General features: G+C 45.2%; 1 protein-coding gene across 7 annotated transcripts in view; it reads left to right on the top strand.

Annotated features, from left to right (window-relative positions):
* ANKFN1 (ankyrin repeat and fibronectin type III domain containing 1) overlaps positions 1-25,879 on the top strand; it is a 444,226-nt gene that overhangs the window by 66,680 nt on the left and 351,667 nt on the right. The window contains exon 1 of one of the 7 annotated variants that reach the window (XM_070357279.1): positions 22,869-22,947. The exons of 5 other annotated variants lie outside the window; for them this stretch is intronic. In XM_070357279.1, coding sequence (XP_070213380.1) covers positions 22,903-22,947 — 45 coding nt within the window. In that variant the 5' untranslated portion in view covers positions 22,869-22,902. Of the gene's footprint in view, positions 1-22,868; positions 22,948-25,879 lie in introns of those variants that run through there. One more of the 7 variants, XM_070357277.1, reaches the window with a different exon arrangement.

Here is a 25,879-nt window from a genome sequence, read left to right as displayed (position 1 = left end):
GGGAAGAATATTGGAATGGGTTGCCATGCCCTCTTTCAGGGGATCTTCTGGACCCAGGGATTGAACCTGTGTCTCCTGCATTGCAAATGGATTCTGTACTGCTGAGCTACCCGGAAAGCCCCTTCTCCGTGAATATATGATTCTGATCTGTCATACTAGCCAGAACGGCACTGTAGACAGGGGTGGAGGCCTCCTTGGAGAGGTTGAGGAGTGAATTGGATAAGTGGAGATTGTAGGCTCTAGAAAATCGCTTCTAGAATGCTGACTGTGAAGAAAAATAGAGATGGTTACCTTTGTGGGGTGGTAGTCTCAAGGGAGTCTTGTTTGGTTTTTGCGTTAATACCATAACAACAGAGTGTGCTTAAACAGTGTGGGGGATAGTCCAGGAGGAAAGAAATGCCAAGAGAGAGTGGCCTCCAGAAACGAGGCCCTGAGGGCATCCGGAATCCCTTCAGGGGGCTGGCCGTGGGTCCGTGGAGGGCAGCGCTCACCACTGTAACAAAAGGAAAGAGGAAGAGAAGGCTCGCAGAGGTAGAGCGGGCTACGGACCTGGCAGGGGAAACAAAGCATTTCCTTTCGGGAGTTCCGGACTTCTGTATGAAGTACGAGGTAGCGCGTCCGCCAAGGGTGAGGAGGAAGAGGGTGGAGGTTGCACAGTGAGCAGGAGTTCTGAGGAGAGCAGGACAATGAAAGAGTCATGACTAGAGTGGCAGAGAAAGCGTCCTGGAGATGCCTACAGACATCGCCAGCTTGAAGGCGAGGATCACGGGGGAGCGACGAGTCTGTGCCCCACCAGTGGCCTCGGCGGAGACCCTGAGGACGCTGGTGCTGGGAGGCAGCTCATGCTGGGGAGAGAAGGGCTGCTCTGGGAGGCGGCCCTCAGCTGACAGAGTGAAACGGAGCAGTTTCACTCACTCCAGCCTATCTCATGATCCATCAGGAAGCTCAGGCTGCAGACACTGGTTAGTAGGGGAGAGGCCCTGATTAGGCCCATCTGGAAGATGTGTGGCAGTCACTGTCAGCCCTCGAGAAGAGAAGAAACTTTTGAGGCCTCCATTCTGGGTCCTGAGAGTTCGCTCTTGGCCTGATACGTGGGAGTTCACACGCACCCCTCCCTCCATGCTTCATCTTGAAAAACAAAACTGGAAGTATCCTCAAAAAATGATCTCGGAGGTCAAAGAAAGTGATGATGAGTGAAAGCACACTTTGACTTACTCAGCCGGTGTGCACTGAGTTTCTACTCCATGCCAGGTACTGCCAAAGACTCAAAGAATAAGGCAGGCCCTGGTCCCTGCACGGTTACTTGCCCAGAGGGTAGATAGATACTCAAGCAAATAATCACCAATACGCATACAGAACTAGTTGTGAGAGCTATAGGAACACAGAGGAGCAAGCGATCAAGTCCGTGGGAAGCTAAGTGAATGTTTGAGCCGAGTGGGTCATTAGGAGGAGCAGGCCAGTCTTTGCATGCATGTGCATACGTGCTAAGTCACTTCAGTCATGTCTGACTCTTTGCAAACCCACAGACTGTAGCCCACCAGGCTCCTCTGTCTATGGGGATTCTCCAAGCAAGAATATTGGAATGGGTTGCCATGCCCTCCTCCGGGAGATCTTTCTGACTCAGGGATTGAACCTGTGTCTGTTAAGTCTCCGGTATTGGCAGGTGGGTTTTTACCACTGCCACCTGGTGGTGGTTGGTGGTTTAGTCGCTAAATTGTGTCCTACTCTTGTGATCCCATGGACTGTAGCCCCGCTGGGCTCCTCTGTCCCTGGGATGCTCAAGGCAAGAATACTGGAGTCGGTTGCCATTTCCTTCTCCGAGGGATATTCCCAACCCAGGGATCGAACCCAGGTCTCCTGCATTGCAGGCGGATTCTTTACCAACTGAGCTATGAGGAAAGCCACCTGAAATGTCCTCAAATATCCTGGAAATAAGAATAACTTCTAAACTTATCTTCTGCAGCCGAAAGGGCATGGGAAGCAAGAGGGGCTCACATGTTTGCGGCTGGACCCCAAGGAGGAAGAGATTTGCAGAAGTAAGAAGCTCTGAATCCCTGACGGAAGCAGGACAGACCCCACGAATGCAGTAAGAGAGCACTGGCCCCGGGGACTTCACCATGAGGCCTCCCCTGGAGGGCAGAAGGCCGCCAGGGCCTGGCCTTCTGTCTTTCCCCTGGGCCTTTGCAGGGGTTCCGTCCTTGGGCAGAGGGGAGGGGCTAGAGCTGGAGAAACTAGAGTGAATGGTTTTGATTCACGCCAGGGCAAGAGCAATGTGCAGACGAGAATCCTGTCTCCAGCATTAATTAGCCCAGCAGATGGGCCCAGAGCCTGTTTTCCCCTCTGACCTAAGCCGCACCTTATACCCCAGGAGGCTCCCTACAAACCGAGGTTTTGCAGCAATGGTTATAACAGCAAAGTGAGGGCAGCCAGTGGCGTTCCAGGAAGTTGTGTTGTTTATCCCCAAACTACCTCTCCATTTGTGTGTAAATGAGTCGCATGATTCATTTTCCATAAACAGCGTGGGTGAACAGAAGGGGAAAAAATCCAAAGGCTGGGACTGGCATTTCACTTTGTGGAAACTGCCAAAGAAAAGTTATTTTCTTCATTTTGGCATCCCTCTGAGAAGAGGCCAAGTCTCTGAAACAAGAAGTTGTCCACAGCTGGATCACATCACCCTGGGTCTGGGTCTTCTGCTGCTGCTGCTGCTGCTAAGTCGCTTCAGTCATGTCCGACTCTGCGACCCCATAGACGGCAGCCCACCAGGCTCCACCATCCCTGGGATTCTCCAGACAAGAACGCTGGAGTGGGTTGCCATTTCCTTCTCCAACACATGAAAGTGGAAAGTGAAAGTGAAGTCGCTAAGTCATGTCCAACTCTTTGAGACTCCACGGACTGCAGCCCAACAGGCTCCTCCGGCTCCTCTGTCCATGGGATTTTCCAGGCAAGAGTACTGGAGTGGAGTGCCATTGCCTTCTACTGGGTCTGGGTCTTCCCAGACCCATAAAGATGGCCCAGGCACAGATGTCAGCCCTGATGAAAAGAGAAGAAACAGCACAGAACTGCGCGACTGAAATGTGGGCTCTTCCCAGCCCAACGCCTCGGGCTTGAGGAGGAAACTCCCAGAAGGGGAGCCCACAGAGGAATCAAGGAAGAGGGTCTCTGTCCTGGCTCGGCTATCTGTCACTCCGAGATGTAGCCTCCTTGATCAAGATCTTCCAGAATATGACCCTAGGCTTCCTTGTTTATTTATTTATGGCCGTGCTGGGTCTTCTCTGCTGCACGCAGGCTTTTTTCTGGTCGTGGAGAGTGGGGGCTACTCTTCGTTGCAGTGGGTGGGATTCTAGCTGCAGTGCTTCTCTCGTTGCTGAGCACAGGCTCAACAGCTGTGGTGCCTGGGCTTAGTTGCCCTATGGCATATGGGATCTTCTGGGACCAGGGGTCAAACCCGTGTCGCCTGCATTGCAAGGCAGACCCCTAACCCCTGGGCTACTAGGGAAGCCCCCATCCTCCGTTTGTACTTGGTCTTACCCGGAATAATAATAGCAGCTGTCTTAGTTCATATGGACCACTATAAGAAAGTGCCGTAGACTGGGAGGCTAATCAACAACAGAAATTTACTTCTCATGCTTCTGGAGGTTGGGTTTCCTAGATGAAGGTACTGGCAGATCTAGTGTTTTTTGAGGACTTTCTTCCTAGTTCATAGACAGTCTTATCGCTGTGTCCCCACATGGCAGAAGGTGGGAAGGGGGTGTGCAGAAAACTTCCTGGGGCCTGTATAAAATCTCTTTTAAGGACACTAATTCCATTCATGAGGGCTGTGCTCTTATAACCTAATCACCTTCCAACCTTCAAACACTGGGTGTTAGGATTAAGCCTGGGGCTGCTGGGGGGACATTCAGTCAACAGCAATAGCAGAAACAAGAATGACTCCAGTTTTCACTGCATGCTTCCTATGTTCTTGTAACATCCATAGAATTTTATACTGATTATCCTTCTCATCTATATTCTTCACATATCCTTATTTTACAAGTGAGAAAATAACTCAGTCTGATTAAGTAAGTTTCGGCTCCTGATCAGACATTTAAAGGTGGCAGAACTGGGTCAAAACCACGTCTATCTGATTTGAGGAACTAGGCCTTTCAGAGTAGGCCACAAAACTCCATTCCTGTGTACCTTGTAACTTTAGAAGGATGGCATATTCCTCATCCCCTCAAAACCTCCTGGAGCTTCCTTCATCTGCCTCCTTGGCAGTAAGTAAGGTCTTTCCCCACTGTTGACTTGTTTGATTCTTAAGTTATCACACCAAATACTGGGGAGCCCTATATCCAGCAGATTCAGAACCAAGGAGAAGTGAACGAGTTGCCTCTGGGTCTGATACAAAAAGCAGAGTCCTTGGAGTGTCCAAGGGCCCTGCTGGGAGGTAGCAGTGGGAACCTGATCATGAGAAGTGGCAGGTGCCAGCTCAGGGTTCAGCACAGGCTGGGGTTGGGAGCTGGGGAGCTTCCGAGGAACAGGGGCCGGGATCGGGGGGGGTGTCTGCTGGGACAAGCTGTGGGCCAGGCAGCTCCACCTGGCCCCGAGAGTACCCAAGAGGGAGCTGGCTGGTCCCACGCAAGCTTGAAGGCACCAGTCAGACTTCTGGTCAGGAAGTCCTCTGTCAGGAGCCAGCCACAGGGGTCGGGTCGGCCCTCGGAGCGTCTGCTTGGCCCCACGCATTCAGCTCTCGGCAAGCTCTGGGCCGTGTGCTTGATTTCTAGTCCCTGCCACCAGGCTGAAAGGTCGTCAGGGGCAGGAGGTGCCTCACTGGGGTTTATGAAACCAGCATCTAGCCCAGAACCTAGCCTGGAGCAAGGCTTCTGCATTCAAACCTTGATCAGCTCACGTCATCACCTTCCCTGTCTGATTCCAAACAAAACCACTGAAACTGGATTCTTTACCACGACCGGTTGGAAATCAGTCGGTGTTTTACCAATCAAGGGTCACGGTTCAGAGGAGTGTCCTCAGATGTCCGGTGTCTGCTTCCTCTTGTTCCCCCATGACCCTCCCTGCGGCCCCTGGGCTCAGCCGCGTTGCCAGCTGGTTGCCACTCCTGCCCAGTCCTGCCTTCAGCTTTGGCCCGACCTGCTCCCTCTGCACAGAGTGTACTTCCCCCAGGTATTGGCAGCATTCACCTCCTCACCACTCTCAAGCCTGTGCTTAACTATCACCTGGCACTGAGCTTTCCTCCCCACCACCTGTTTTCACACTGCTTGGATAGCTGAGCTTCCCGGGAGGACTCAGCACTTTCCGTCTAGCCATATGCCTCAGTCCCCCCCGACTAGAATGCAAACCCCAGAGGCCAAGGACATGTGCCTGTTTTCCTCACTGCTGTATTTCCAGCACTGAGAGCAATGCCTAGGACGGAGAAGGTACTCGAGAAATATTTGGTGAATGAATTAATATGAAAGAATCACCTGGGAAACCTCGAAATACCAATCTCTGGGACCCACTACAGAGATTATGATCCCAAATATTAATCACGTGCCCTGAATGTGCCTTCGTGGTCAAAGTAGATTCCGCCCTCTTTTCCCGTAAACACCTGAGTCCTGGGAGCAGCAGGTGAGCTGCTGTCCCTCCCCGCCCCTGACCAATGGCGCTGTGCTCGCTGCCCCATCTGGTGCCCGTGCTGCCTTCCAGGAATCCTCGGGTCAGGCTGCCACCGTGGGCACCGCAGCTGGGAGGGCAGAGAGGGAGTGCATTCTTTCCCTAGAGTCTGTTGCCTCTTTGCCCGCCTTCGTCCATTTCCCGGGTTGGCCAGCAAGCCAGAACCCAATGGGGCGGCAATCCTCTGCCAGCAGTCTTGCAAAGTTTGTGTGCCCCCTTGGCCCTCCAGTGACACCTGCCTGCAGAGCCTCTGACAACTCAGCCAGACGACAGTGGAGCTGATGATGCTTGAAACCCCAGCAAGGATGTGGAGCAGTCCTGTCCTGGGACAGCTGGATGAGAGGAGGAGAGAGAGGTCGAGGCTGACTTCCAAACCTCCCCAGTGAGCAGTATTTCTAGTGAATTGCTTGAGGCCTCTTGGGCTAGTCCTGATGCAATAACTTGCATTACTCTTCCTTGTGAGGCCCCCCATGCCCTTGGGATGGCCCCTTCCCCTTCCCACCATCCTCTCTGGTGATTCATGCTTGCTTTCTGCCATGAGGGTCAGCTGTGCATTCTTGCTAAGGGTCCTATAATTAGACCACAAGACTTGCAGCTCCTTGCTTGACTTTTGCCCAAAGAAGCCTCCGGGGGCACTCAGACCCCCGCCTATCCCCTCTCACGTCTATTCATTAGCAAGGATGAGCCAAGATTGATTTCCCCAGACCCTCCCTGCTCACCGACCCCTGCCCCAGACTGGAAGTCCACATTTGAAAGGCAAGGCTTAACCCTGGAGAATTAGCAGGTGGTGGCAAGGATGGGTTTTATTCATGACAAAATGAGTCTACAAAGCATATAAGTTTAAACGGACCTTCTTTAGGTTTTCTGTTTTTATTAAGTAAGAGGGAGTTCATTACCTCTCTGTGCCATTATTTTTTCTTTTGTGCCCAGATCACCGCCACCCAGCTTTTGAGGTGAAAATAATCAGAGAAAGAAAAATCTATCCATATGTGTATTAAATAAGTATTTTCCAAAGTTTAGACCCAGATCACTTTCTACACCGTTTTCTAAGAAAAACTGGGTCTCCTGATGTCTACAGGAGTTTAGCTACACAAAACAAGTCATCAAAATATGCAAAATATGAGCTGCACTATCTCTTTGTCCTTCCTAGTGTCATTTTTAGACTAGAAGTGATGCTAAAGATATAACAGGGTAGGAACTTTAAGCTCTAGTCAGTTAAGATGTTTTACAAGGAGGGAGGAAAAAGCAGCCCTGGCTATAACTTGCTGGCAGTTAAGACACTGCCACCCTCGCAGCTTGTGCCCAGTGGCTTCAGGCGTGTCTGACTCATTGAGACCCCATGGACTGTAGACCAGCCGGCTCCTCTGTCCACAGGATTCTCCAGGCAAGGAGACTGGAGTGGGTTGTCATGCACTTCTCCAGGGAATCTTCCTGACCCAGGGATCAACCACACATCTCCTTGCGTCTCCTGTGTTGCAGGCACATTCTTAACCCACTGAGCCACCGGGGAGGTCCTTGGTCCCTGTACCGCTGCTGCTCAGTCAACTCAGTCGTGTCCGACTCTGTGCAACCCCATGGACTGCAGCCTGCCAGGCTCCTCTGTCCATGGGATTCTCTAGGCAAGAGCACTAGAGTGGGTTGCCATGCCCTCCCCCAGGGGATCTTCCTGACCCAGGCATCGAACCTGGGTCTCTCCCTGCCGAAACCTCGCTGTGTCAGGAAGGTCACGCCTCTGACTTTGGTGACAGTGGCGGGCTGAGTGTTGGAGGGGTGCACTGCACACCCTGCAGGGCGCCTGTGCTCGTTACCAGGGATGGTGCCTCAGCTCACCAAGTCACCAAGCTGGAGCCAGCCGGGTCAGTCATGAGAGTCAGACAGTGAAGCCCACATCCCCACCCACTTTCAGGGGATGAAACACCCTGTCACTGGCCAGCCCCACCTTTCCCAGCCCAGCCCCAACCTCTCCCCATCCCCCACTCTGATCACTCAGCAGCTGGGTTCCTGCTGCCCCAGCTGTCAAGTTTCCAGCTCATGCATTCAGTTATCCATCAATGGAGATCTCAGGGGCAGTTGAGCGGGAGCGGACAAACCAGCCTTTCTTTATGCCAACAGGGAATGCTTGAAATAACCAGACACACAACTCTGATTGATGCGGCCACAGTTTACACACCACACTACGGACGGTCTGAAAGGGCTGGAATTAATAGCCTATTATTAGACAGTGTGTGTGCTGGGGGAAGGGAGGGGAGGCAAGAGAAGGAGAGACAAGAAAACACCTTTTTACGACCTTCTCATTTAAATCTGTTAATTGGACTTTGAAGAACGTCATGTGACAATGGATGTGGGGGTATGTTTAAATGCCTTGCTCTGAGTCCCCCAGGGAAGGGGGATACCAGCCAGCTTGGCACCAACCCACCCACTACATTTTTTGGTAAATGATGCAAATCCCTGTGTTGGGCAGGGAGGGGTTAAAGAGACCAGTGAGTCCAGGACTGAGGGAAGGAAGAGTGGGGATTGCTTGGTTCACTTGCTTTCATGTCAGGCTCTGCTCGCCAGCTGCAGAGAGGGGAAATGGAGTTTAAAACCCCTGGTAAGAAAATTTTCCTTGGTCTGAACATTGTTTAAATTCCTGAAGTGGGTGATCCCTGTAATAAATACCTTGGACTTTGTAAGACAGATACATTTACTCAAGTTTAAAGTTTGGATTTGACGGCTATGCGCTTGGGAATGCACAGGACTGGAGTGTTTGTTATATGCTGGAACCCGTTCAATGTGCACAAGGAGTTAAGAGAACTCCATTTATAGCAAAGCAGACTGTCTTCCCCATGCCTCGTGCTCACGGTGGCAAAGTCTGTGCTGCATCCCACGTTCTGAATCGCGTTGGCCCTAAGCAGAACCTGGATGGCAGGAGCGAGACGGGGAGTTTGGCTACCGCACCAGACACACTTTCTCTAGACTCGTACGTGCACGAATCCTGGAACTATATCACGTGCCTTCCATGCAGGAAAACAACTTCTCCAGGGAGAGAGCAGGGGATCTTCTGCAAAGCACAGAGGCATGGGAGAGAGAGAGACCCGGGAAAATCAATGCGCTCAAACTCATGTCCTATTATATATATATATATATATAAGGTTTCTGGCTCAGTCGTGATTATCTATAGTAGAAGATTCATCCTATCAATTGAAACATGGGTTCTCTTAGGACCCAATGCCTCTTGCCCAAGTCAAAACACTTGATATTGCCCTAAATGATACCACCCCCACCCTATAATCCCTGTAGCAAAACCAGCAAGCTGGGTAATTCCACAAAGGCCAGATTGTAATCTGCAGGAACTCAGGCCACCCTGGCCCTCTTTGACTGGACATCTTCCCCACCGCCGCTGGGTAAAATGACCTCTCTGACCTCTGTCCTTGGTGAAAGTCAGCATCCTTCTGGATTCACTGGCAGAAGTGGATGACTGACTGGTCAGCGTGAGTCTCACTTAACAGTCTGGACTGGTCTTCCCAAGGGGGTCCCCATTCAACCACAGACAAAGCCCCGTGACCTTGTCAAGCGTTGGCCCCGTGTCGGTGGGCATGGCCAGGGACCACTGTACCCTGAGGCTGTTGTCCCACAAAGCAGCTGGGGTTTTGTTTTCCTTGCATGGGAATGAGTGCCCATTTTTTCATGATGTGGAAAACAGTCTCACCTAGGGCTTGATGAAACTTCTTAGAAGCAAGGGTGAAGAGTAAGTGGAGGTTCCTGGCCCATCTGCCCTGGAAAAGGAGATTGCAAAGGGATGCATCTCATAATCCGCCTACGGTTCATGTCCTGTTTCATCTGGGTCTCAAGCCTCTGGGAGGCGACTCCAGTGTTTTCTCTGAACTTATTTGCTGCACTCAGAAACTGCCTCCAAAGATAAAAAACCAACATAACATTCATTTAAGAAGACGTGTGCCTTTTATAAGCTATAGTACATGATGTTTGCAACAAAGATGTGAAAATATTTTCTACAATGTTATCTTTTTAATTGCCTAAGCTCCTAATTTTACCATAGTTGTCAGAACAAGTTTTGGTTTTATTTTTTATAAGCTGCTGTTTTGTTTTCCAGTATGTTATTAATATTTAAGTTATTCCCAAGGCAGCATTTTCCAGTTAGGTTCATGATGTAGTTGAGATTTCATTGTGATTAAGGGAAGGAAGTCACAACGGAATTGATTATAAACACAAAACAACTGCTGAAGAAATTCATACTTATAAATTTTTCCTGTATGTTAATGTAAGGAGCCCTTGATGTTGGTTGGTAACTGGGCTCTTGAGGGAAATGGGGGCAGGATGTCACTCACCATTCCCCTGCAGGTCCTCGGCATTTTGTTGTAACCAAGTTAAAAGATCCTAAAACGTTACAATCTACAAAGGAAAAGATTCAGACTTGGATAAACTGGGCCAGGAGCAAGTCTGATGAACCCCAGGATTGTCTCATCTATCAATCTTCCCAGATTTTGGCTGCTTCAGATATCATGCGGTTGTTGAGGGCACTGAAAAAACAGCAGAACTGCAGTACTTTCAAATACAGCTGTTATCTGAAGGGCATCCATTTAAACATGCCCCACTGTAAACTGTATTGCCGGCTATATAAAATTATAATAATTGACAGCATAATCTAGTTTTGCTGATGTGAACACATCTTGGTCCCTGGATTCTTGAATAGAGCACTAACCTAGACTCAGTTCTGAGGCACTGTCTGTTAATTTCACAGTTGGTTGTCAGAATTACTTGGAAGTTTCTTCCAATCTGTACACTAAGAAGGTGCTTAAAATTCTGTGTGTGTATGCGTGTGTGTGTGTGTGCATGCTCAGTCACGTCCAACTTTTTCGATGACGATGGACTGTAGCCTGCCAGGCTCCTCTGTCCGTGGAATTTTCCAGGCAAGAACACTGGAGAGGGTTGCCATTTCCTGTGCATGTGTGTGTGCCTGCCATTTCCTGGGCTTCTTCCAAATTAGACTTTCTGAGGGTAAGGCTGGGGAACTATATATTTTTAAAATTCAATCTTAAAGAGTAAGTAGGGCTTGTAATCCTTGGAGTAGGTGGGAAAAGCATTCCAGGGTCATAACGGTTTACTTGAAAGGCATGGGTTGAAGTAAGATGCAGTATTTCATTTGGGTTTTGCTGCAGATCTTCTCAGAGCCTTTATATGCCAATGAACATCTGATCATCATGGAGTGGGGGAGGGGGGTGTAACGTAGCACTTCCCAAACTTATTTGAATGTAGGCTCCTTTATCATAAGAGTAGTGTCCCTGAAACTTACTTTAGGAAACACCAGGATAAGGAAATGAGAAGACAAAATAGAAAGACTTCCTGATAACACTTTCTGAGCTACTAACTCAGGAGAGTAGAAAGCAAAGCTCACTGTGTTTCCCTAACTAGAAGCAGTAGGCCAGACTTTGGCTAGGTCACCCCTCCTCCCCCGGGTGTTGATTGAAGAGTCCCCAGCCTCATCTGAAATGCTGTACCCAGTGGTCCCAATAACTCGAAGAGAACACACTTACTGGGACAAGAGTTATTTGCAGGAACAGTAGAATGGGCTTTGATTTTTCTGCCGTTAGACCAGCCAGGAACAGATAACTGAAGGAGCTGAATGTGAAGAAGGAAGGCAGCCTGAATTTGGATTTTAATTTGCCCCAGTGGCTCAGTGATAAAGAATCTGCCTTCAATGCAGGAGCCACAGGAGACATGGGTTCAATCCCTGGGTCCGGAAAATCCCCTGGAGGAAGGCATGGCGATCCATTCCGGTATTCTTGCCTGGAGCGTCTCATGGACAGAAGAGCCTGGCTGGCTATATATAGCCCGTGGGGCCACAGAGTCAGACACGACTGAAGCAACTTAGCACGCATGCACTTCTCACAAGCTTGTGACCTTGGACGAGTCACTTAATCACTCTGAATCTCAGTTACTTCTGTAAAATCAACTTGGGGATTCTTTGAGTAACAAATGAAATCAAATTTTAGGATACCAGGTTCAGAACCCTGGGCTGAGTAGAGACCTAAGAAGCCAAATAAAATGTTCCTTCCTTCCTCCCAAAATCTGGAGGCGAAAGCAACATCCTTTAGCCTGATTTCAATTGTGCAAGCACACTTATGAACACTACCATACGGAAATCACGTGACTGAGTGCTTAATACCTGACCAGACAAGGTGTTCAATTGAAACTGTTGTGACTGAGTACTTGTATATGAATACGTTTTAAAACACCAACTTGAAGAGCCCTAGATTCGCCCAGGAGGAAGGGATAAAGGGGTCCTTGTAGCCTGCCTTATTTTCATAAGTGGAGTGCTGGTGGGAATGCTTTGGGACTCTTTCTACACGTCATTTGTCCTTCCCCAAGAGAGGGAGGGTGGTCACTCTGATGTTTTGTTGGATCCCATTCTTCTAGAGGCAGGGTCACTTCCTGTCTCTGAGACAGAAGTAGAACCTGCTTCAGCAGGACAGCCATCCAGGTACTGTTGTGATGAGGCATGTGAGTTTGTCTGGGGCCCCGCCCACTTGTGATTGGGAGAGGGGTTGAAAGTCTCCACTATCATCCACTCACCTCCCTTCCTGTAATCAACTGTGCAAAGCCCATAGTTCAGGCCAGAGAGCTGTCTCAGAGCCCCAGGCCTGCCCAAGCAAAAATCACTTAAAGATAACTTTATTACAGAGATGATACTTTTGAAAATAGCCAGAGAAAAGTATTTAGCATCTAATTTATGAGATGAAATCCTAAGCTCTCCTCATATACAGTGTTTTAGTTGGTAAAACAATTATACTGTTTTCAGTCCTCGTTAACACAGGCCACATTTATTGGTATCCCCCATGACAACTTAATTAGTATGCTAAGGATATTTTTCACCAGCTGCTTATGTCTTCAAGTTAAAAGTCAGCAGCTAAATATATAGTATGGCAAGAGCATAAACAGTGAAACTGATTTTAGTACTTAAAATGACTTGATTATCTATATTTATAGCTGTAATTAGAGAAAGGCTCAATGCCTTATATAATCGGTTCTTTATTGGAAGGTTCTTGACAGAGGACTTGATGCTAATTCACCTTGTAGCATCGAAGAAGGAACTCTGCTCTTTTCAGCCATACCACTGGCTTTAGCTTCCAGGTTCATTAACTACAAAACAGGTTGTCCTATGTTATATATAAATGCCCTCAATAAAGAGCAGCTTTCAAAAGAGTTGCTATTCCACTTTGCTCACATAATATATGCCTTTACCCAGAGTCTGGTTGGCTATTTGAGTCTAGAGAATGAGTGATGCTTTCTGTTATTATTATAAAAATAATGCTATTCTGTAAAAGGTTGATAACATGTCTAAAGCAAAACATAACAAATAATTTTTATCCCTTTTACACAAAGGCTCTTTTATCTGGAAAGTTTTAGAATCCATTCCTACATCTTTTCAGTATTTAGTATTGTTTTTGCATCCTGGTCTCGGAAATGGGAGGATTTTTCCAAAAGTTTAAAAAGAAAGCAATTTCCAGAATAATAGTAATGGATGTGAGTTATTGAGCACCTATTGGGTGCCAGACCTTTTAGAAAGCATTTTTTTTTAACTTGTCATGTATATATTTCATGTCTGCAACAACCTGACGAGGCCACCTTTATTATATCTCAGTTCCTCAGATGATGAAATGAAGGCTTGGAGAGGGAGGGAAATGACTTGCCCAGCATGACACAGTAGTAGATCGTAGCCCAGGCAATCTGGCTTCCAAGAACGAATTTGTAGGCACCGCTTAAAGCTGCAGCCTGGTCAGCTGAAACCCACAGTGCTCAGACCAGTACTGCTTGCCCCTTTCCCATGGCTTGCTTTCTCAGAATCGACCAACAAGTATATACGGGCATGCCACATATGCAGGATTACATGATGGTTCAGACAGCAAAGAGTCTACTTGCAATGCAGGAGACCCAGGTTCGATCCCTGAGTTGGGAAGATCCCTTGGTGAAGGGAAGGCCAACCCACACTAGTATTCCTGCCTGGAGAAGCCCACGGACAGAGGAGCCTGGTGGACTACAATCAATGGGAATGCAAAGGGTCAGACACGACAGAGCGACTAGCACTTTCACTTCATGTCACACATACTTGTACATATGTATGTGTGTATATGACACGCGTATTTATGTATATGTGTCACAATATATGTTTATATGCCTACACACATACTACATGGGAAGAACATAAAGTGTCACTTTGATTTTGGTATTCAAAACCACTCCATTATACTTCTAGCTGTAGTTCCTTAGGTGATAGACACATATATTCCTTCGTGCTTTGGTGTTATTTTAGAAGTTCTCATACACATTTTCAGATAAAGCGGAGTTCTCATGATCTCATTTGATGCTGAGATCAGCCCTGAGAGGCTGGAAGATCTTGTGTTCTTTTAGCAGTGAAGTGACTTATCCCAGGTGAGTCCACTCCTTGGAGCAGAGCTCAGACCAGAACTGCACAGCCCTTCACTGTTGCTTCAGAATATTGAAGTGCTGTGCTGCTTGTGGACAGCAGGTAAACAGTCGCTCTCTGGGCTGAGCAGGGGCTTAACAGGTACAAATGAAGTAATAACCGTCCCGAAAGATCTGCAGCATGAATCTCAGACACAGTGCTTGTATAGCAGAGTTTCCTAGTGACTGTGTCCTCCTGAGCAATCATCTTTGCTGTCCTCCGTCTCTGACTGTGTAGTTAACTATGTCTCCTTTGCACCAAAACTAATCCAGTTGACACCCTAGGAGTTAGAGACATATACAATGATGTGATTTCCCTCTACGAGATTATGAATTCAACTCTGCTTTCAGCACAGGAGCCCCGCAGTGGAAGTGCACAAATATTTAGCCATTTATTTATTTGCTGTATGTAAACGTTTGCTGGATTTGTCATTGGCAATTGAAAAAGATGGAGACACAGTGGGGGAAGGGGAAGGTGAGAGCGTAGCACTGATACATATGCATCATCATATGTAAAACAGATAACTAGTGGGAAGTTGCTATATAGAGCAGGGAGCTTAGCTAGTGCTCTGTGAAGATCTAGAAGGGTAGGATGGAGGCAGGGGTTGGGGGGGGAGCAGTAATTCTCCTTTCTGTATGGCAGAAACACAACATTGTAATGCAGTCATCCAGTTAAAAATAAATTTTTAAAATATCTTGAAAATAAATAAAAATATTGTTTAAAAAAAAAACTGTGAAAAAGATATGGAGAAAGAGAAAAGGGATAAGATTCAGAAGCATAAGTGTCAATTTTAGTTATTTTGCCATGATAGGCTCTCCATAGCTCTTCCAATCCCCCTGCCCTAAAGATCAAATTTGGGGAAAATTCCTAGGAGCTCCATCTTCCAAGAACAGGCCGTGGCAAGGCTGGTGACCCTAGAAATGGCCTACAAAGAGGTTCTCTGGGGACTTAATGTGCTGTCCAGGACAGTAGAACCTATAAAACCCATAGGAGGTGGTTCTAGGGAGGAGACCAATATGGCAAAACAAACTGCTTCCTCCCGCCACAGAGTTAAAAAACAATGTCCAACCTCCAGGTTGTAGGACAGAGAATGGTGAAATCATTCTCCGTCCGGCACAAGTTGCAGACTATTAAGTCGTTCGGGAAATGTGGACTTGCACCAATCGATGAGATTGGCCATGGCCAGTTTAATATGTTTTTGAAAATCAGCGAGTGCTTAAAAACTTGTAGTAAAAACCCTAATAAACTAAATTAGACCAAAACTCTGCCAGAATTGTATTTACCTCTTGAAGTGGAGGGTTAGGAAATCACATTAAAAATTAAAATTAAAAAAAAAGAAGAAGCAAAAGCAATAGATTGTGTGTTTAGGTAGTTATTTGGTTAAAAGAACTAACTGTCCACTCTCAAAAGCAGCTCGTTTGCAGAGTGACAGGTGAGTGTTTTTGATGACACACGGTGCTCATGAATGATGCCACCAGCCATCCCCGCTTTTTGCTTTTTTTTTTTTATGAGTCGTATTTGTTTTTACAAGGGTAAGTTTGGAGGGAGGGGGGTGTAGTTACCCTAGCCAGAAGAATAAATGCTTTGTGCATTGTGAGTACGCATGTAGTATACTGAACAAGTACTAATAAGAATAAAATTATTGGAGCAAATAAAATCTCACATGCTTTTTGGTCACCTGGGAGAGGGGCTGTGCCAGCCTTCTAGAGCATATAAAAATAATTCTTCACATCTGAATCGCATTATAGAATTTATAAAGCCCTTTCACATATATTATCATGTTTGATCCTCAGCAACCCAGTAAGTCAGGCACAATGTGTGTTATTATCCCATTTTACAGTTCAAGAGAAGTTAAGTGGTTTGACCAAATCATGGCCAAGTCAGTCATGCTTCCCACAGTCTCCTGGTTTCAGAGCATTCACTGTATCTGCTGTGACCCACGGGAGCAGACATATAAATTTGAGCAAAAATCTTAAGGCCATTCCAAGTAGAAGAAAATCTTTGACATGGGAAATGAACTTATCACCTGGTTTCCTAGATATCAGAGAAATGGGGGAAAGCAGAGGACCAAGGTCTTAGGCAGCCCAGTTCTGACGCAAATTAGGTGTGTGTCCCTTTAAGACGCGTGTACAAAATGAAGAACTAATATATGGTGTTCCACTTCCTAATGGTGCCACTGAAAACCACACAAAGCTAATGTAAGTTCTGGTGCCTTCTGAAGCTCAGTGGCCTGCAGACCACTTTCCCTGCCCATATTAATGAGGAGGCTGGTGTATTCATTTCCTATTGCAGCTGTCACAAATCATCCCAACGTTGTTCTCTCATCATTCTGGACGTCAGAGGTCTGACATCCAAGTATGAGCAGGGCTGCATTTCAGCCTCTAAAGGCTCCTGCATCCCTTGGCTTGTGGCCCCTTCCTTACATCACTCCAACCTCTTGCTTCTTTCATCACAACTCCTACTATATTCTCCTGCCTCCTTCCCATAAGGACTCTTGTGATTACGTTTGGTCCACCTGCACATCCAGCACAATCTTGCCATCTCAAGATATTTAATCACATCTGCAAAGCCCCTTTTCCCATGTAAGGTAGTATAGTCATATATGTTCCAGGGTCAGCTCCTGGACATCTTTGGGGAGTCATTATTGAGCCAACCACAGCCGGGATTTAAAACAGTCAAGACTGAATTTGTAATTTCTGCTCTCTATTCATAAATGGAATGACAAGGCTCAACAGTATAAACCAGCCCTCCTTCCCCTCTTCCCCACCATCTATGTCTGTTGTCTGTTATGCAAACAGCTAAAGGCATTTCATAATGAAAGAGGCAGACAGAAGTCAGCTTATACACTTAGAAGCAGGCATGTGAGTTGCATCTCTTAGCCTTTCTTTTTTAAGGAAAACATTTAAAAGCATATTTCAACAGCTTACCCTGAAGCTGTCAGTGTTCCTTTGGCCTTCAAAGTCTCCTGTCTAGATTAGCATCTTTCTGGGGCCTTCTTTTTGCCCCCCTGCACTTTGTACACAACACAAATACAGTACCTAACACTTTGAATGTTAAAAACTGATTGTAATCCAGAAATCATGTTTTTCTCCTTCTGTACTCCTGAACACTATGTCTAGTTCATCTCTGTATATTCAAGGATTTACCCAGTTCTGGCAGACAAGCCCTTGATAAATGTTTGCAGGTGAGTGTATTTTAGAGGATTTAATTTATATCTTCACGGTGCCAGAGGAAAACTCAGTTCGTCCTGCCTCCTATTTCTGGGTCTCTATCTCTAGGTTCCTCATTCTACTGTGTCATTATCCACAACCGTTTGCCACCTGTCAAATACCGAATCTTTACTGAAACAACTGGTTCTCTATGAAAACCCAGAAGAAAGCAGATGCTTCTACATTCAAACCAAAAAAAAAAAAAATTCTATTTCCTTTTTCCCATCAGTAGAAGATAGGGTTTTTGACAGTAGCCAGAGTCAGAGAGAACGACTCACTCAGCACGTCATTCTCTTTGCTGCGTGAGTGCCTACAGCTTTTCCGCTTCCATTCAATAACAGTGCATCTCTAATGATGGGTGTTCTCAGGCATATCTTAATAAACCGGAAGAAACAAAAATGCTTGGGCACTGCCTACAAATACTTTGTGATGTATGTGATACATCACATTAGATTTTAATTAGTTCCCCCCTCGATACTTTAACCATGCCTTTTATTAAAATAGAAGCGATCCTTAATTTAAAAAGATGGTAGTGAATGCTGCTAAGTCACTTCAGTCGTGTCCGACTCTGTGTGACCCCATAGACGGCAGCCCACCAGGCTCCCCCGTCCCTGGGATTCTCCAGGCAAGAACACTGGAGTGGGTTGCCATTTCCTTCTCCAATGCATGAAAGTGAAAAGTGAAAGTGAAGTTGCTCAGTCGTGTCCAACACTTCGCGACCCCACGGACTGCAGCCCACCAGGCTCCTCCATCCATGGGATTTTCCAGGCAAGAGTACTGGAGTGGGGTGCCATTGCCTTCTCTGATGGTAGTGAACAGGACATCCAAAATTTGTGATCATGACTCCATTTAGGGAACCTGTCAGTGGAAAGATTATTTCCTCCATGTGCTCAGTCAAGGAACAAAGAATGGGCCGTTAAAACTGAACCAAAGCCAGATCCAGTCAGACTGGATCCAGTGCCTTTCAGATCTGAGATGTACACCCCTGGTGCCCATTTTCATGTTAAGCCACTGTGGCTGCTCTGGTGGCTAACTGGATAGGAAATACTTTGGGAAGAAGTTGTGGCCAACAAGCAAGACCATTTGTGCGTTATATCACACAAATACTGCTTTCTAACCTGACACCTCAGAATGATACTGCAAGTGGGTCAGAGGGTAGCTTGATTGCAACCGTGTTGGTGAGAAGACACTCAAACCGTCGGCCAGCCGCTCTGACCTCACCGGCACAAACCGACTGCTGAGTATTTCCCAGTAGTCCATAAAAAACACTTGCGTGTGTTTGTTCAAATGAAAGAAGATTTGTCTCCCGGGAAAACGATTTAAACACGCAGAGACGGCGATCTCATTTTCGAATATTAGGTTTCGTTTTATGACAGATCATGCTGCTTCGTCCAGTCTGTCGATATTAAAAAGCGTGAACAAGCCACCTTGTTCTGCACCTCTCCTATCCCCGCCTCTCATGTGCATTTATAAAAACACAGGCATATCTGTTTCCACACATACCGTACAATATTTTATCGATTACAGTGAAACTTAGTTAGATCACATTTCCAGAGACTGTGAAAAGAAAACATAGAAAGTGGGAAACACTGAATTTGATTGTGCCAGGCATGGAGTTTAAAAGACCTGAATTGTGGGGAGGTCTTGTATGCGGGAATAATAAAAATAGATTTTACTTTAAAAACTACCCTTTAAAAAAAAAAACAAAAAACTACCCTTTACAAACCATCTGACAGAGAGATCCCGAGCATATTCCTTTGCCTCTAGACACACAGTGCATATGGCAAATTCCTAGGGAGGCTGCTGTTCATTTCCATACCCGTCTTCAGCTCTCTCTTCCTACTGCCAGGCTTTAGCTAGACTCCTGACATCTCTGGCCAGGATCACTCCAGTGGTCTTCTGACTAGTCTTCAGGCAAGCCTTCCTCTACAAGTGAGCAAACTCTCTGCAAAGAATAAATCTACCAAAACCCCCTGGAGTCTTCTGATTGGCTGGATTTACATTACTCAAAGCCCCTTAAGCCATCCAGAAAATAATTTAAGTCCAAAGATCAGATATATATTTGCTCTGTTGTTCTTTCGTTTGGTTTACTTTTCACATTTAAAACTTAAATGCATCTGGAGTGTTTCCTATGAGATGAAAAACAAAATTATTTTCCAGATAGATACACAACCCTTTGGGCTTCCCTGGTGACTCAGCAGTAAAGAATCTGCTGCAATGCAGCAGATGCAGGTTTGATCCCTGAGTCAAGAAGATCCCTGGGGGAAGGAAATGACGACCCACTCCTGTACCCTTGCCTGGGATATCTCCTGGACAGAGGAGCTGGCAGACTACAGTCCACAGGGTTGCAAAAGAGTCGGACATGGCTTAGCGACTTAACAACAGCACAACTCTCTGGGCACTTTTCTTGAACTGTCCTGCTCTTGCCCTCTGATCTATTTTCCCTGCTGTCCTGTAAGTTAGCGTTCCAGACCCAGGGGGTTCCTGGGTTCTCAGCTCCATCCTGTTGCCTTCTCTGTTCATTCATTCCCAAACACAACTGTGATGGAAGGAATGGAGCTCTTGGAATGTTTTAATATCAGGTAGGTTTAATTACCCGTTCACTAGTACTTTCTCTGAAATTTCTCCAGCTGTTTTTATGACTTTGTTCTTACATGTAAATGTTGGAATCTTTTTTTTTTCATTTTAATTTGGAGAATGATTTCTTTCCAATAGTGTGATGGTTTCTGCCACACACAGCAGCATGAAGCAGCTGTAGACATGCCTGTGTCCCCTCCCTCCTGAGCCCCCTCCCTCTTGCCTCCTCATCCCATCGCTCCAGGTTGTCACAGAGCACTAGCTTTGGGGCCCCTGTGTCACACATCAAACTTCCCCTGGCTGTTGATGTTCCTCGTGCTTCCTACAAACATCTTGGTTACAATTTCATTAGTCCAAAAAATAAACTATAAGAAAATTGACACCTTTACAGTCTTCAGTCTTCTTGACTAGAAAGATGCCATGACTCTCCATCTTTTCATCTCCTTTCACGTCTCTAAAGGTGTTAAACTTGTTTTTTTATATAAGTTCAGCACATTTCATGGTTTTGTGGTTTATTTTTAGTTGCTTTATGTTTTTGAAGGTATACCAAATGCGATCTTTTTTCATTATATTTTCTAGCTGGCTATTGTTCCTACAAAAGAAAGCTACTGATTTTTTAATATTTATTTCATATGTAATGACCTTACTGAACCCTCATCTACTCCAATATTTTTTTCAGCTGATTCTCACGGGTTTTTTAAGAAGATATTTTCCAAAAATAGTGACTTTTTTTCCTCCCTTTTCCAATAGGCAAAGGTCATACTCCTCATTTCTGTTCTGGTTCTCATTATATTGGCTTCAACTTCCAGAACAATGTGAAATCATAAACACAATTTTGATCCCCCACCTTCAAAGCACCTCTCTCCCCATCCCGACTCCTGAACATCCCCACTCTTCCTGGCATTTCTGCTAGGCTCTCCTTAGTGAGTTCCAACATCTCTTGGTGTCTTGGTAACTCTCCCACACTGACCCCTGGAACTTCATCTACTACTCTGTCCAATTATGCCAGCTAAGGTGGCCAAATAAAACACAGGACTCCCACTTAAATTTGAATTTCAAATACACAAAAAATATGTTTTGGTATAAGCACGTCCAATGTAATATTTGGGACACACTTATGATTTAACTGGTCACCTCTGTTTTTATTTGGTAAATCTGGCAAGCACAGTGCCATTTCTAATTGCTAAGCCCACTAAGCCAAGTTCACCTCTGTGATCCCAAAGTTCTACACATATATGTACATATATCTATTACCATTTCTTTAATATTTTGCTAAAATCATATGTTCACATATATTTAATATCCCCAGAACCTAGTAGTGGCTGGAATATCTTAGGCATTTAATGTATGTTTGTTAAGTGAAGTTTTTGAATGCATGAACGATACCAAGCGGATCATCAAATATTCATTGAGCATCACTGGAGCACATGGACTGTAACAACTTTGAATTTTAAATAGAAGAACAAACAGGTGTGTGGTTGCACTCAGGGCCAAACCATCCAGGGGAAAGAGAAAAGGACAGCCACTTTTCCAAATTTTCAGAACGGGAACTTTTTTAATCCAGAAAATAAGTGAATATATCATTTTATTTCATCACTGGAAAAAGCCACAAGTACTGGAATAGTCAGGAGACTCTGGATCTGATTCTGACTCTGCCAGTACTCAATTCCACTAGAATGCACTTGCCATATGGACAGGGATTTTCTTGTCAGTTTTGTGCGATGAACTCATAGAGGTATCCAATAAATATTTGTGAATTAATTAATGAACTGTTGAGCTTATGATGCTTGACTTGCAAGCCAGCTTAATACTTCTTAAACAAAACTTGGTGTCAGTGAAATGGGTTTATTTAATACCTCCTAATTTCTCATTGATTTACTGTTGCTTACCTGCTTTTTCTCACCTGAAGGGCTATTTCCCTCTCTTCTAATTATATAAATTCTTCAGCCTTCAGAAGTTTAAATTCTACCCAGTGCAGATTTCTCCTCAGGTAATCTTCCCTTCCTTCTTCTCCTTTTCCTTCTTATGGCCCATAACCTTGTGCCATCTCTCCTACTGTTGGCCTTAACTATTTTCCACCTAAAAATAACTCCTGTTATATACCTTCTGAATTTTTATATCTTATCATTGCAACTAATTTGAACACCCCTTGAGGATAAAGACAATATAATTATATCTATGCTATATATAATGTGTTAATTAACAATAATAATATGTATTATATAATGCATTGTATGTATATATGTATATATTATATGTATGTATGTATATGTATATATTTATATATATATACACATATATGAACTTTTATCTCCCTCAGCAGCTGACACAGGGCTTGGCTCAAAGGGGCTTTGTCACCCTACATGCATATCACAGTCTTTGGGGGCTCTGTTCATCAGTCACTTAGGATCCCAGGCTGATAGAATGACCATCATCTTGAAACGCCTGGTTGCCCTGTCAGAAGGCAAAGAAAGTCCTTGGGGCACTTGCCTGGGAAATTAAATGACCTGCCAAGGATGTGACATTCTGCTCTTTACATTTGTTCCCAACTAAAACTATTCATATGATCTCATTCACCCACAAAGGAACTAAGAAAGCAATTCTCTACATGCCAAGAAGGTGTAGACCCAAAATTGTTTTGGCAAAGAGCATGAATGAGTACTATGGGGCACAATAAAAGTTAGTTATTGCTTTAAAGTACAAAACAGGCACAAGCTAGCCAGTGATACCATTTTTTAATTATGTAAGTTTCAAGTATGTAACATTTTAATTTGACATCTGTATACACTACAAAATGATCACCACTGCAAGTCAAGTTGGGGGAACCCCTCACCTTGGGGTCACAAAGAGACGGACACAACTGAGTGACTGAACTGAACAACTGAGGTTGTTTCCATATCTTGACTATTGTGATTAATGCTGCAATGAATATAGGGGTACATGTATCTTTTTTGAATGTGTTCCTGTATTCTTTAGATGTCTGCTCAGTAGCATCCGATTCTTTGAGATCCTATGGACTGTAGCCCGCCAGGCTTCTCTGTTCATGGAATTTTTCAGGTAAGGATACTGGAGTGGGTTGCCTTGCCTTCCTCCAGGGGACCTTCCAGACCCGGGGATCGAAACCTTATCTCTTACATCTCCTGCACTGGCAGGCGGACTCTTTACTGCTGCACCACCTGCTTAGGTATAAGCTGTGGGGAGGCAGGGGTCTTGATCTTCTTGTCTTCCCTATGGTGCTGTGCATCAGTGATTACGTATAACTCAGGGTGCTCCCTGCCATAGCTTTGCCTCTCAGGAGTCCCCTTCCACGTTGGGCCCAGGCTCTGGAAGCCTTCCTGGCCCCCCTCTCTCCAAGACCATAGGGCCTCTAGTGGCCTTGGCGCTCAACCCTCAGCGTGCCTGCCACACCACGGCTGCAGGTGGGCACTGTGCCACAGGATGCCTCTGCAGCCTTTGATGGTGCTGCTGTGAGGTGGGCGGTGCAGGCAGGTGGGACGGCACAGGAATTCTCTGTATAAGTACCCGGAAGTGGAACAGCTAGGTCATATGGTCGTGCTATTCTTAGTTTTTTGAGGAATCTCCATACTCTTTCCCATAGTGGCTGCACCAAAATGCAGACTCATCGATAGTGTATGAAGGTTCTCTTCCCTCTGTATCCTCTCCAACATTTGTTGTTTCTTATCTTTTCATTAACAGCCATTCTAACAGGTGTGAGGTGATATCTCATTGTGGTTTTGATCTACATTTCTTTAATAATTAGTGATATTGAATATCTTTTCATGTGTTTGTTACCCACATGAATGTCTTCTTTGGAAAAAATGTCTCTTCAGATTCTCTGCCTATTTTTCAATCAGGCTGTTTCATTTTTTTATTGTTGAGTTACTTGAGTATTTTCTGTATTTTGAATACTAGCACCTTATCAGAGAAGGCAATGGCATCCCACTCCAGTAGTCTTGCCTGGAAAATCCCATGGACGGAGGAGCCTGATGGGCTGCAGTCCATGGGGTCGCTGAGAGTCGGACACGACTGAGCGACTTCACTTTCAATTTTCACTTTCATGCATTGGAGAAGGAAATGGCAACCCACTCCAATATTCTTGCCTGGAGAATCCCAGGGACGGGGGAGCCTGGTGGGCCGCCGTCTATGGGGTCGCACAGAGCTGGACACGTCTGCAGCGACGCAGCAGCAGCAGCAGCAGCACCTTATCAGATATATGATTTGCAAATATCTTTTTCCATTCAGGAGGCTGCCTTTTCACTTTGATGATGGTTTCCTTGGCTATGCAGAAGATTTTTAGTTTGATGTAGTCTCATTTGTTTGTTTTTTATTTTCTTTCCGTTGCCTTTGGAGTCAGATACACAAAAAAAAAAATGCTGATCAGTGAGATTAACACCTACATGTTCTTCTAGATTTTTATGGTTTCAAATCTTCAATCTACTTTGAGTTAATTTTGTGGGTGGTATAAGACAGCAGTCTAATTTCACTCTCTTGCATGTGGCTGCCTGATTCTCCTGGCACCATTTACTAAGGAGATGTTCTCCATTGTATGCTCTTTGCTCCTTTGTCATAAATTAATCATCTATATGTGTGTGGGCTTTTTCTGGGCTGTCAATTCTGTTCCATTGACCTATGTGCTTCTTTATGTGCTGGTACCATACAGCCTTCATTACTATAGTTTGTAGTATAGTTTAAAACCAGGGAATATGACATCTCTATCATCATTCTGTGAAATATGCCATTGGAAATTTCAGTACAGATTGCATTCAATCTATAGATTGCTTTGGGCAGTGTGGACATTTTGACACAATATTGACTCTCCCAATCCATGAACACAGAATATCTGTCCATATATTTGTGTCTTATTTATTTTCTTTCACTTGTATCTTAGAGTTTTCAGTGCACAGGTCTTTCACGTTCTTGGTTAAATTTATTCCTAGATATTCTGCTCTTTATGCTGCAATTGTAAATGGGTTATTTTCTTAATTTCTCTTTCATTATTAATGTATAAAAATTCCACAAATTTCTGCATATTGCCTTTTTTTAATCCTGTGAATTTATTGAATTGATATTAGCTCTAACAATTTTTTTGTTGTTGAGTCTTCCAGTGCAGTTCAGTCACTCTGTCATGTTTGACTCTGCAACCCCATGGACTCCAGCACACCAGGTTTCCCTATCCATCACCAGCTCCTGGAACTTGCTCAAATTCATGTCCATCGAGTCGATGATTTCTTTTTTTTTTTTTTTTTTTATTTTATTTTTAAACTTTACATAATTGTATTAGTTTTGCCAAATATCAAAATGAATCCGCCACAGGCATACATGTGTTCCCCATCCTGAACCCTCCTCCCTCCTCCCTCCCCATACCATCCCTCTGGGTCGTCCCAGTGCACCAGCCCCAAGCATCCAGTATCGCATCCAATCATCTCATTCTCTCTCCTCCCCTTTTCCTCCTGCCTTCAATCTTCCCCAGCATCAGGGTCTTTTCCAATGAATCAGTTCTGCACATCACATGGCCAAAGTATTGGAGCTTCAACTTGAGTATCAGTCTTTCCAATGAATATTAAGGATTGGTTTCCTTTAGGATTGACAGGTTTGATCTCCTTGCAGTCCAAGGGACTCTCAAAAGTCTTCTCCAACACCACAGTTCAAAGCATCAATTTTTCTGTGCTTAGCTTTCTTTATGGTCCAACTCTCAGATCAATACATGACAACAGGAAAAACCATAGCTTTGACTAGATGGAACTTTGCTGGCAAAGTAATGTCTCTGCTTTTTAATATGCTATCTAGATTGGTTATAACTTTTCTTCCAAGGAGCAGGCATCTTTTAATTTTATGGCTGCAGTCACCATCTGTAGTGATTTTAGAGCCCAAGAAAATAAAAGTCTGTCACTGTTTCCATTGTTTTCCCATCATTTGCCATGAAATGATGGAACCAGATGCCATGATCTTAGTTTTCTGAATGTTGAGCTTGAAGCCAACTTTTTCACTC

This window comes from Bos mutus, chromosome 19 (assembly GCF_027580195.1).
Source record: "Bos mutus isolate GX-2022 chromosome 19, NWIPB_WYAK_1.1, whole genome shotgun sequence".
Classification (NCBI taxonomy): Eukaryota; Metazoa; Chordata; class Mammalia; order Artiodactyla; family Bovidae; genus Bos; species Bos mutus.
Note: the sequence above shows the minus strand (reverse complement) of the source record. Positions and strands in the feature narration are given on the sequence as shown.